The 12,931-nt window shown below is 32.8% G+C and overlaps 1 protein-coding gene across 1 annotated transcript; it reads right to left on the minus strand.

Moving 5' to 3' along the window:
• Window positions 1–5,952: 5,952 nt before the first annotated feature.
• Window positions 5,953–7,041, minus strand: LOC134699375 (uncharacterized). Its single transcript, XM_063560978.1, has one exon. The coding sequence runs from the start codon at window positions 7,039–7,041 to the stop codon at window positions 5,953–5,955; it is 1,089 nt and encodes a 362-aa protein (XP_063417048.1).
• Between the last annotated feature and the right edge of the window lie 5,890 nt (window positions 7,042–12,931).

Here is a 12,931-nt window from a genome sequence, read left to right on the forward strand (position 1 = left end):
CAGTGTAACATACATTATCATAAAAGTTCAATAAAAATTGTAAAGCTTAAAAATAAAGAAAAATTGAAATTAATTTTAAAAAGCAACCTCAATCAGGCATGCGCCAGAATGTTATCTTCAAAATGTTGATGGTTTTCTGTAACTAAAGAAGAAGATCATTATGTTTTTCAGTTCTTTGATTTTTGAGTCCACAAAAACAAATGTTTGTTATTTTCAGTGATAACCCTCGATCAGGACCCACTATCAACTAGAAAAAGGAGCTCATAACAATTTTCGAGGTTTCCTTGTACTTAATCTTCATTAGCATGTTTTGACTGTTATTATAGTGTTTAAAACGATAGATGATTGTATTTCAGTCATGACACTACCTTGGGATACTTTTTTCGGTTTTAGCTTCCATCCTTAAAAATCCTACATTTCCGGTTTACAGACTTATATCACTTGGGGAGTCTGTATCTTCATAGAATCATTTAGACGTAAAACTAATTATGAACCCAAAAGAAAATAATATAATAGTTGTACAACGGACGTTAATTATTTACTTTAACAAATTGAAAAAATCATGTCACGTGAGGGTACTCAAATTGCACCTATTCTGACATTTTTTTCAACAACGGTTTTTTTATGCTTCAAGCAAAAGTATTTTAAATTCTTGGTTTATTTTGTACATTTATCATAATTTACTATTTACTTACATCGATTTAATTTTGAATCCATATTATTTGAATTATAGAAAAATGAGTCTGAATTGACCTCCAATCGATTCGTGGTCCTGTAACTGGGGTACCCAAATTCAAGACTGATTTATATAGTGTCAATTTTCAAATCCTTGCCCAATTGCATCAATGCTTAAATTCACATCCTTAAAAAATCGTACAACAGATGCTTTGTTCCATGAGGGTGGTAAAGGGGGATACTGAACACGGAAACACGTAAAATAAAAATCGCAAACACGTAGCACGAAAAATAAAAATCAGGAAAAACGAAGCACGAGAAATAAAATCGTAAATACGAAGAAAATTAGCACCAGCAGTTATTACTCAGCCGTTCTTCGAGATCATGTAGACATTGTTAATGGACATACATACCTTGTGGTCACCTTTTAGCGTATGCTACTTACATATGATTTGAAAAAAAAATATAATAGTTTGATGAAATTTATTACATTTATAGCATACATAAAATTATACAATAGTAAGTAGAACGGTAACAACATCAATTTCTATTATATTACACAAGTTTCAAAAGGTACTATAACGCACTGACTTTGAGTTAGTTCCAATTTACTTTAAATGAAATGCGGAACAATGCAAGAACAAGAAATTAAGAGCACCGACACGGAACACGGAAAATAAATAAGGGGAAATACGAAGCACGCACATCGAACCAAACACGAGAAAACGAGAAATAAAACACCAAAACACGAAAACACGTGAAATAAAAATGCCGAAAACGTTGCACGAAAATAACCCTTTACCACACAGGCACTTGTCTCTAAAAAAAAATATTCCTATATACCTTAATGTTATATTAAGGCATATAGGAATAATTTTTTTGAGACAAGTGCCTGTGCTTTACCACCCTCTTCCATTTCTTTAAAAATAAAAAAAAAACGATTTGACATTAGTCCTTGTTTTATACTATTCGTTGTTTTATAGATGCTTGTAACATTTTTTTATTTGCTCATTTTAAAAAGATGACCTTTTATGAACATCGTTTCCGTAGATTTTATTTTTTATAAATCCTTTATCTGTTGATATATACCGTGAACGTTTTGATCATATTTAAATATATTCACTTATGCTAAAATATGGGTATAATGTCAAATCATACAAATTCAAATTGTTTAGATTAAATGAAACTTTTTAGATTTCCGCAGATATTTTTGTTCAGTACATGTAGGTCTAATTTGGAAACCCGGTGCGACTTTGGTTCTGTGACGTTACATGAACTATTGCAATTCCTACCATTAATTCTGAGAAAACAGTTTCTCTAATTCTTCGTCAATTTATCACTTTCTGCACCCATTGTATAAAAAAAATTAATCAACGTGTGGTTCGTTTGATCTCAGTACTTCATTGGTTAAAATCCGATTGTGACGTCGAATTTTCTTGCTTTCCTCTGAATATCCTATTGTGACGGCATGAAAAAATGCGACCATGCCTGACGACGTCGCATAGAAGGAACACATCTTTTTGCAGATCATTCGAAAAGAAGGAATAAGTTTGCCTGCATAACGTTAGAAAATCATTAGAGAAACAGATTCCACCACCAAATCTCATGTAATACGATATTTATCCACTCTCGACATTTAAATTATCAATTTCAAAGTCCTCGCCGAGGAAAATTTAACTGATTATTTAATTTCACAACTATATATATATATTATATAAAATGATACATATACAGTCGAGTCATTATGTGCCGTTTGATCAGAATAAATCATCGTCATCTTCAGAAATTTACTCTTCCGAATTCCAAATTGTATATACATCTATTGCATACATACACGGTATTAAAGTTGGCTGTAACTAACCTTCATTTAAAGTATTGCCAAACATACTTTCAGTAAGTAGAGCGATGGTAAAAAAAATAAAGAAAGATTTTGGAGCTGCTGAAGGCCCCAAGAAGCTATGGAACAAATTATGCAAAATCATACTTTCTTGGCGTTTCCAAGACCCTTTCTTAATCTGAAAACTCAAGTTCTGTTTTAATATTTTTTTGGTGTTTCAGATTCAGAATTTAAATTTTTAATACTTGTAAACTCCGCCACAGTGTATTTTAAATTAATTTAAAAGGGGACTGATTATCAGTGATAAAACATATACAAGTTTTTATAACTCATTTAATTACAACCTCCTAACTGGGATACAATGTAAAGTAGTTAAAAAAGTTGTAAAAAAAGCTAAAAAAGTCCATAAAAAATAAAATAAAACTCATGATCAATTTTAAAACAAAATTACTCAATTACAAAAGGAATGCAACACTAAGAGAATGCAGGAGGGCAGTGAATCATTAACAAAAGACAAACCCTGGAACAGATAAAACACAAAATGACAAACAAGAAGACGAAAAGAACACATAAAACTAAAGATAAAAAAGAAATATGGATCCCGAGTAAACAGGGGCTATATGTATACATCCGAGGGAGAACAGAACTTGCTTCTTGCAAGACAATCGCCGTTTAAAAAAAATGATATAAAGATCAGCTTTTGGTTTTGAAATTTGTCTCAATGAAGTTACGGCCCTGTGATTAAAGTGAGGTAAGTGTTACTGAGAAAGTATACCTCAATTTAATGAAAGCCATTTTCAGCCATTTCAAGTATTTTTGAATAATATTTATACTTTTATTATTAAAATTTTGGGAAGTATGCACGAAATATTTTTTTGAAAAATCGATGAATTTTATGAAGAATCTGATGCCATCTCATACTTTAAAATAGCAATTATAAAATAACATAAAAGATCTTCCGAGTTATTCATTTCCAATACATTGGAATAACATTAATGGAACCAATTTTCCTGCACCAGATGCCCATTTCGACAATACATGTCTCTTCAGTGATGCTCGTGGCCAACATATTTGAAATCCAAAGCTTATATAAAAGTGAGGTTATTTATTCAAATGACCACAGAACAAACTATTCATTTTGTGATTATCAAGACTGGATTATTTATTTTCAAAATCCTCCACCACCCCACCCCCTTTTGCAGAATATCAAATGGTCGTCCCTTAATCTAGATAAACCGAATTATACTATGCCATTTTTTGTAAATTTCAGTTTAAAAAAGCAACTTTCTAAGATTAAACGCATCTTATCATTTCATTCGGGTAAAAAATAAAGATGTGCACCCGAGATCAACGCTGTAATATTCCTATACAATTATATAAAAAGAAGCAGCCAATACTTATAGTCCTTTGTTTGCTACAACCATGAATTTGAAAGTCACAGAAGGAGTTTCGTTTGTTTTTCTAATGCATTATTTTTAGCATTGTGACGACTAGCACGTGTAGCTGTAGCTGTTGTATTTTACTTATCATGTTTACACGGGAAGAAAAATATGATATATTTGAATGCCTCGCGATTGTTGTCAAAATTACGGATTCTAATGAAACATTCATAGATTTGTATGGTTCTTGTTATAGTTTTTATTTGAATGTACAATAGTTGACCAAAGTTACTTGTAAGTTCTTTTTATAGACCAAGCACGCACTAGGCGTAAAAAGAAAAAAAACCCACAAAAATACTGAACTCCGAGGAAAATTCAAAAAGGAAAGTCCAAAATTAAAAGGCAAAATCAAAAGTCCAAACGCATCAAACGAATGGATAACAAATGTCATATTCCTGACTTGGTACAGGCATTTTCGTTTGTAGAAAATGGCGGATTAAACCTGGTTTTATAGCTAGCTAAACCTCTCACTTGTATGGCAGTCGCATCAAATTCCATTACACTATCAACGATGCATGAACAAATTAGACATACTCAAAGAGTAAAAAATGTGAAAAATAGGGTCGAAGCAGTCAATATTGTGTTATCATCTTAATCACTTTAAAAACAACAAATGTAACGAAGAAGCACAAAAAGGCATACAGTAAACTTAACATACTCATTTTGCTTATCTTAAACAATTTCAATCCTGGTGTTATGATGAATTTGTCGATGCTACTGCTGATAATGGAAAATTCCTCCATAAGGGTATCAACCTAGAAATCAACACATCTTTGTTGACATAAAATATCATTCCTATGATCATAAAAAAATAACTATATCAACAAATCAAAGCACCAAAGGGTGCTATAGGCAGTTAATCAAAAACCTAAAGGCAAACTTGGCCAAGTTCAGATGAATAGTGTAAAGGATTAGTCAAAATATTTATCTCACAGACAGGCATTGTTCTCAGCTATCTCGTAAGTATCAAATAATGCTTGTACAGTAATGTTTATGTTATGCAATCCTACCACTTTCAAAAGTTATTCCTAATTTATATTTATAAAGATTCAATGTCTGAGATTATGCACATGCACCTGTCCTCTGCTAGGGGATAGATGCTTAAACCGCAACATTATGTGTGTACCCGTGACAGTGTCCATAGTGAGGACCCACTAATGTGGTGATTGTTGCTCATATCATATATCATATTTATTTTTCATAATTGTTTTGTACCTTTTTTTTCAATTTTAATTTCTTGTGTATACTGATTTTAATACGATGTCCAAGTTATTGTAACTGCTCTTTTGTTCCGACGTTAAAAAGTTCCGGGTGGAAAGAACTAACTATGCGAAAAGTTTCTGAGGAACTTATTAACTAGTTACTTTGTTCTTCCTCTGGTTTAAAAGTTTCACAGGAACAAAGTGACTAGTTGACATAGTATACATTTTTTTTATTATGTTAAGGAGCCAGCAAAAGCAATCCTTGGAGTGTAGGAGTTTCTCCCTGCATTAAAGATCCATTGTTAACCTGTGACTGTTGTCTGTTCTTAGTTCAGGTTATTGTCTCTATGACACATTCCTCATTTTCATTCTCAATTTTATTTACGTCTCAAATTATAAATGAATTAAAATATCTTGATTACGGTTTAACTGACTTCCATTACTAATATCATTATAATAAAAAAAAACATCGATTGAAGCGTACATTTATTTGACTTTCAAAAGTAAAAACTATGAAATATAATTCCTTTTTTATACGCTTATATACAAAATGATTTCAACATACAATGTGTTACTAGTTTCTGTTCATGTAGAATTGTGACATGGCTTTAAAAAAAAAGTTCTTAAATTGATCAGAACGTATTTCTATTACTTGTCTTCTTTGTTAAACACATACAAATCATTCTAATGTATTTTAAATACTCTGACATTTCTTCAATGTATCGTAGTCTTTACAATTTTTAGTGTTAATTTCTAACAGCGATTGTATTTGATATGAGCTACATAAAGTGCAATTCTGTCAAATCATTTCCGTAGAAATCGGGAATATTTTTGACATTCTAAAAGAACGCTGAATTTCTTCACTTGTAAATGCTTGTTGGTATGCATCTGAAACAGCTTTACATAAAGCAGATCTATCTAACTGCGAACCTGACACGCTAGCTTTACAGTTCTCCGTCAACAAACGCTCAAAAGAACTTAAACAATCAACTTGTAATGGCTGAATTGTCTTGTATTCGTCTGCAGGAAGAACAATTAAAGTAATTTGGTTTTTTTCTGCCCATTCCAATATTTCAACAGAGACATACAGGTCATGTCCGTCAACGAGAAGAATCTTATGATCCTGAGGTAGCGTGTGGCGAAGGAAATGAGTTGTCAGATATTTTAAAAATATCTCCGATGGAAACAATCTCTCTTCTGCTAGAAACCCGAAACCTGGTTTACAATCTTCCTGTAGACGATTTATATCCAAATTTGATTTACCCTCGGGAAAAACATACCAAGGAGGGATAACGTTGCCAGCGCCATTTGCACAAATAAACAAAGTGATTGCTTCTTCATGAGAAGGGACCTCTCTGATTGCATAAGGCCATGAGTAAGATAATTCTGTAGAGCTTAAACTATAAATTGAACAAGGCCTCTCGGATAAGTCATGTTTGTTCACACAAGAAGACAAATATGAGAAAAAACTTGAGACACGTGTCAAATCCCGTGTTTGAGTTCTATCCATTTGTGTAAGTTTAATCCTCAACTCCTTAAGCTTAGGAAAGTTCTCACACAACAAATAAAACCAATGTTTTGTGACTGGTTTATCGTGCTTACGCTTGCCAATGCTTATAACATATTGACTTGATAACGTACACAGTTCATCGATTGTGTAATTGTATCCCTGTTTCATCAGCATCATTATACAGTTGGTCAATTTTTCTGATTCATTTTGATCCAGCGTTGCATTTTTTCCTCTTCTCCCTTTCGTAGGATTTCCTTTTTTCACTCTATCTCGTAGTGTGCTATCAGGAATCTTGAATTTCGTGCATGCTTCCTTAAATGACATTTTCTTTGATACAACTGCCTCGTATGCTATAATCATTTTTTCTTCATAATTCATCTCCGTTACTTCTCCTTGATTGTCCTACAAAGTAATTATAATAATATAAACAACAGTTTATTAGTCTTTTCTTTAAACTAGGAGATGAAACACACACTTACCGTTTAAAATAGTCATGTCGAATATAGTCTCACCCTGAGTACTTTACTTTTTACCATTTCCGAAACAATATACAATTTCTAGTTCTTTTCTTTCAAGATAAGGGAGATAATCGACTTCAACGTAGTCAAAGAATTACGTAAAGGCTGACACTTCTACAGAAATGAAATCGGTTATTTCATTTAGGGGAAAATACGGTTTGCGAGTTTTCATAGATGGTTTCTATTGGGTGTGAATAAGAAATAATTGATAAAGATTTTAGAAGATGTGGTAGGTGTGCCAATGAGACAACTCTCCATCCAAGTCACAATTTGTAAAGTAAACCATTTTATGCCAAAGTATGTTTTTCAACACTGAATTGAAATTGATATGTTTTGGGTATTAGACATGCAAATTCAGTAGTTGTAGGGATATTCAAGCAATTAACTATTAAAAAAAGAGGCGCAGGATGATACAAATTCTCTCCAAGAACAAAGCAGTAGAAAGCCTTTCAATGTAGACGCTTTTAATACTGAAGGTGTTTGAAAATATTTTGAAATATCAAACGATAAAAAAATGTAAAAGGGAGTGGAAATACAAACCGTCGGTTCACGCACCAGGACAAACCCATTGTTGCATTTAAATGTCTTGATGACCATACGAGCTTTTAAATTATATTATTATGACATTGTATATTATAAGCAAGACTATGCGTCATACTTAATATTAAGCAAAATGCTCGCGCAGGTGTTGCAGCCAGATTGAACAATCAAAGAGCAGATTGATCTGAGGGATACGATTGCCATTGTTTTCATTGACACATGTATACATGTAGCTGGATAATATTATTTTCAAAAAAAAAAAATGCACATGTTAAATGTAATTAACATAATCTGAATAAATACAAAATAGTTAAACCCGGATACAAGTGTATGAACAATGTACTTATTGTGTTTTATTTTTGTACTATCAATTCCAAGTTTACTTTCCACAGCAGTCACTGAGACTCAGAGTGAGAGAAGGTATTTCACTTCGTATCTTATCACCTAATTTCTAGGAGGAACCCCATTCCTAACTCTTTAAATAGTTAATTTCCTTTGGGTACACATTCCTCGGTTTAAATTGCGATCGTTTTTAATTTAATACGACGTTTATCGCCAGAAGGAGTTAATTTTTCTCGACGTGTAGTAGGTCGTATAATTTTTGATTCATAATTGACGCAAGTAACTTCCGGAAGGGAGACAGTTCGAAACGACAACATTGACTCCATTTCTTATGAAGGGTGTTGAATTTACACCTTTACGATGCTGACTTCATTTTTTTTTTATCTAAATGATGCATATGATTTAAAATTATGCAACAACAATAACCCTCAAAAGCAGGCATACATAGAAAGGGTTCCATGAGTTTCAAATTCATCAATGGAGTGGGGAATCCAGAACAACCATTCAATCTGATACCCCTAGAAGTTAAGAAAACTATACGCATGCGCATGAATACCTAACAAACCCTGGAGCAAGAACGTATATTTTCACCAAGGTTAGTTTAATGACCTAGATGATTCTCTATTTCCTTATGAAAGTACAATATCAACTATCAGTTTCATAACGGTGACATATAAGATAAACTCCACTTCAGTTCTTATATGACAGAAATAGCTTTATCGGAATTCAGAGAACTCTCACATTTTACAACCAGATGCTCCGCAGGGCGTAGCTTTATACGACCTCATAGGGTTAAACCCTGAACGGTTGGGGCAAGTATGGACACAACATTCAAGCTGGATTCAGCTCTTAATTTGGATTGTGATTAAATAGTTGACACAGCATATGTTTCTGACACAGAATGCATGTGTTCTAATGAACTTAAACAAAATATTTTCTCTTAGAGCAATTCACTATGCTGTTGAATATTAATACTTTCAAAAAAATGTTTGAAGAAATTTTCTTTTTATTTATGAAATTTCAAATGAGAAAAATTGAACCCAATTTTTTAATCACATCCCCCTTTCCCTTATTCCAAAACTAATCTCAATTAAAATTTCTAATGGAGTTTGCAACAATAACTACTCATTTAAATACATCATAAAATATTAAGATGTAAAAAAAACTGCTTGTTATCACTGAATGGTAAAGATTATTTTAATTTATCAGTTGGTAGTAAAAAGTGAATATACATTGTATATTGTATATAACAAAGATTTAAGTTGATTCTGGACAAAGAAAGATAACTCCAATTAAAAAAAAATCTTGCTATTGCACAATAATGTGCAATTAGATATTCTTGCTTACTATTCTGGACAAAGAAAGATAACTCGAATTAAAAAAAAATATTGCTATTTCACAATATTGTGCAATTAGATATTTCTTGACATTGCGCAATACTGTGCAATTGAAAAGACTTGCTATTGCACAATACCTAATATAATAATTTTAGATCCTGATTTGGACCAACTTGAAAACTGGGCCCATAATCAAAAACCTAAGTACATGTTTGGATTCAGCATATCAAAGAACCCCAAGATTTCATTTTTTGTTAAAATTAAATTAACTTTAATTTTGGACCCTTTGGACTTTAATGTAAACCAATTTGAAAACAGGACCAAAAATGAAGAATCTACATACACAGTTAGATTTGGCATATCAAAGAACCCCATTTATTCAATTTTTGATGAAATCAAACAAAGTTTAATTTTGGACCCCGATTTGGACCAACTTGAAAACTGGGCCAATAATCAAGAATCTAAGTACATTTTTAGATTCAGCATATCAAAGAACCCAACCCATTCATTTTTTGTCAAAATCAAACTAAGTTTAATTTTGGACCCTTTGGACCTTAATGTAGACCAATTTGAAAACGGGACCAAAAGTTAAGAATCTACATACACAGTTAGATTCGGCATATCAAAGAACCCCAATTATTCAATTTTGATGAAATCAAACAAAGTTTAATTTTGGACCCTTTGAGTCCCTTATTCTGTTGGGACCAAACCTCCCAAAATCAATCCCAGTCTTTCTTTTGTGGTCATAAACATTGTGTCAAAATTTCATAGATTTCTTTTAACTTAAACTAAATTTATAGTGCGAAAACCAAGAAAATTCTTATTTGGGCCCTTTTTGGACCCTAATTCCTAAAATGTTGGGACCAAAACTCCAAAAATCAATACCAACCTTCATTTTGTGGTCATAAACCTTGTGTTAAAATTTCAAAGATTTCTATTCACTTTTACTAAAGTTAGAGTGCGAAAACTAAAAGTATTCGGACGACGACGACGACGACGACGAGGACGACGACGCCAACATGATAACAATATACGACGAAATTTTTTTTCAAATTTTGCGGTCGTATAAAAACTGGGGAATTCCCTCTGACGTGTTTCTAAATTTATAAAAACATTTAATATAAATACTGCTTAATTCTGATTTTCCATATTGTTAAACACACGCATATAAGTCAAGTGAAATATCATGAAGATAATGAGAAGAACAGTATAGGAAAGTTGTTTAAGTTCAACCCTTTTGTTTGTTTTTACCTTTTAAAGCAAGACAATCATAATGTCCCTGAGATGTTCCTTAATGTTAAGAATAAAACGATGGACGTGAGGGTATGGCCCTGAGCCAATGGTAAATGTCTACAGATTGCTAGTAAGGTAAGCAATTATATCTCAAAAATGTGTGTTCGTCCTAATCCTATGGACCCAGAAAATAGCTGTCTACTCGAAAACTTTTTAAAATTGTTCTGATGTAAGCTATTTTTTAATCAGATACTAGGGAATACTAACGATACATTCATTTCTTTTTCCGAAAAAAAAATGTGTACCTACCTACCCTCAGTCGCTTCTTTATGCTATGATCTTAGCCTTCCTTAGCAACTGAGATCACCTAGTTTTTGGTGAGGTAGTGTTGTTCATAGTCCTTAGTTTTCTATGTTGTTTCTTGTGAACTATTATTTGTATGTTTGTCTTTATCTGTTTAGTCAAATGGCGTTGTCAGTTTAATTTCGACTTCGACAGTTTGACCATGGTATATGTCGGTCCTTTTTTGTGTAGGGTTTGGGTACATCAAAATATTTTGATTTGTTGTTCCATGTGTCACATAACAAAGATTTTACATTTAGATCAAAAGTAAAACCCTTTTCGATTTTTTCATATAAATTTTAAAACAATTATGAATATGTTTAATTTGATGTAAAATGTTTGGTTGTTTAACGTTACTATTAATATCATTGTCTGTTTTAATAATGGAGGAAGTTGGCGTATCGGCAAATGGAAATGCAAAGTTGCTGTCCGAATATGTTGGTACATGTATTTTTTAAAGAGAGGCGAAGGAAACGGACAGCTGAAGGACGCCTCCGGGTGCGGGAATTTCTCGCTACATTGAAGACCTGTAGGTGACCTTCTGCTGTTGTTTTTTTTTATTTGGCCGGGTTGTTGTCTCTTTGACACATTCCCCATTTCCATTCTCAATTTTATTATTCAAACTAATGATATGATGAGTCGAGAATATACTCACAACGCTATTGCTAAAGAAGAAAAGACAGAGACAAGGAACAAAACACCAATCAACACAAAATAAACTGAATTGTTATTTGGATGGAGAGTTGTCTCATTGGCACTCACACCACATCTTCATCTTCCTATATCTATGAGCTACACGAACCAACTTAAATAATGGGATGATCTCATATGCTCCGAAAGCAGGTTTAAGTTGAAATGTCCCCCTTTTACGTAAACACACATATATCTGCAATGGATGCCAAGGACTAACTATTGTATGACCAGATTTATCTAGCTGAAGTCACTTTGGGTAAATTATGTCAGCATTTTTACTGATCTCTTGATCGCCAGCAGAAAATATTACATCAAAGTGTCTAGTACTCTTGTTGAGAATCAAATATTTTCATTTCACTCAAATTGATGAAAAAAAAGACTCATAACAAGGTAAAAGAGCGATTGACAATCACAGCAGTGGAATTTATTTTCATCCTATGGGATTTTGACAGCTTTGTGATTCATACGAAAAAACCAAAGGCTATTGACATGATATTGATCAGAGGCGGATCCGCCCCCCCCCTTTTTTGGGAAAAAAATGGTTGCTTATATAGGGAATCACTGACGCGTGACAGGAGCGGGCCCCCTCTAAGGTCAGTCAGTGGGCCCCTACTTATGAAAATACCTGGATCCGCCACTGTTTATAGTATACATGGCTTAGTGGAGGTTATATCTTTAATGTACTTTCCTCGTTATCATAAACAAGATAAACTATTGTAATCTTCAGTTTCAAGGAAAATATCTTGTTTCACAGAATGGTTCAACCACAAATTATCATTATGACAAAAAAAGCAATGAAACATAGCATACCTATGTCTCTTTATGCAACTTCCCAATAACGCTTGCACAAAATATTAAAACCATTAAACTCAGGGCTTTGTCGCACCTATTTTTTTTTATTTTGATGCAGTGTTAAATTAAAATAGCAATACTTTAACATGGAAGTTTTGAAAATATTCAAATTCAATGAACCATGACTGTAGGTTAAGGGTTGAATAACTTCCAAGAAAATCAGATGTGCCAATGCTAATACAAATGCATACCAAATACCGTAATCACAAACTTATACTTTTTTGACACTGGAAACAACATGCACATGTCTTGCTAATTGACTCCGTTAAGGCGAGACATTTTTTTCCCCTCATGTTTCATATTGAGCCTGTCGCTTGCGCTTATATTCCTTTATGCATTAATTTGAATAAAAATCACAATGCTTATACAAGTGAATCATGCAAATCAATATTTTATTAACAACTCACCATG

Source organism: Mytilus trossulus, unplaced genomic scaffold, assembly GCF_036588685.1.
Source record: "Mytilus trossulus isolate FHL-02 unplaced genomic scaffold, PNRI_Mtr1.1.1.hap1 h1tg000050l__unscaffolded, whole genome shotgun sequence".
Taxonomy (NCBI): domain Eukaryota; kingdom Metazoa; phylum Mollusca; class Bivalvia; order Mytilida; family Mytilidae; genus Mytilus; species Mytilus trossulus.

Bases quoted from the DNA above. Each gene is read 5' to 3' on its own strand.
- LOC134699375 (XM_063560978.1), bottom strand. From the start codon at position 7,041: ATGAATTATGAAGAAAAAATGATTATAGCATACGAGGCAGTTGTATCA.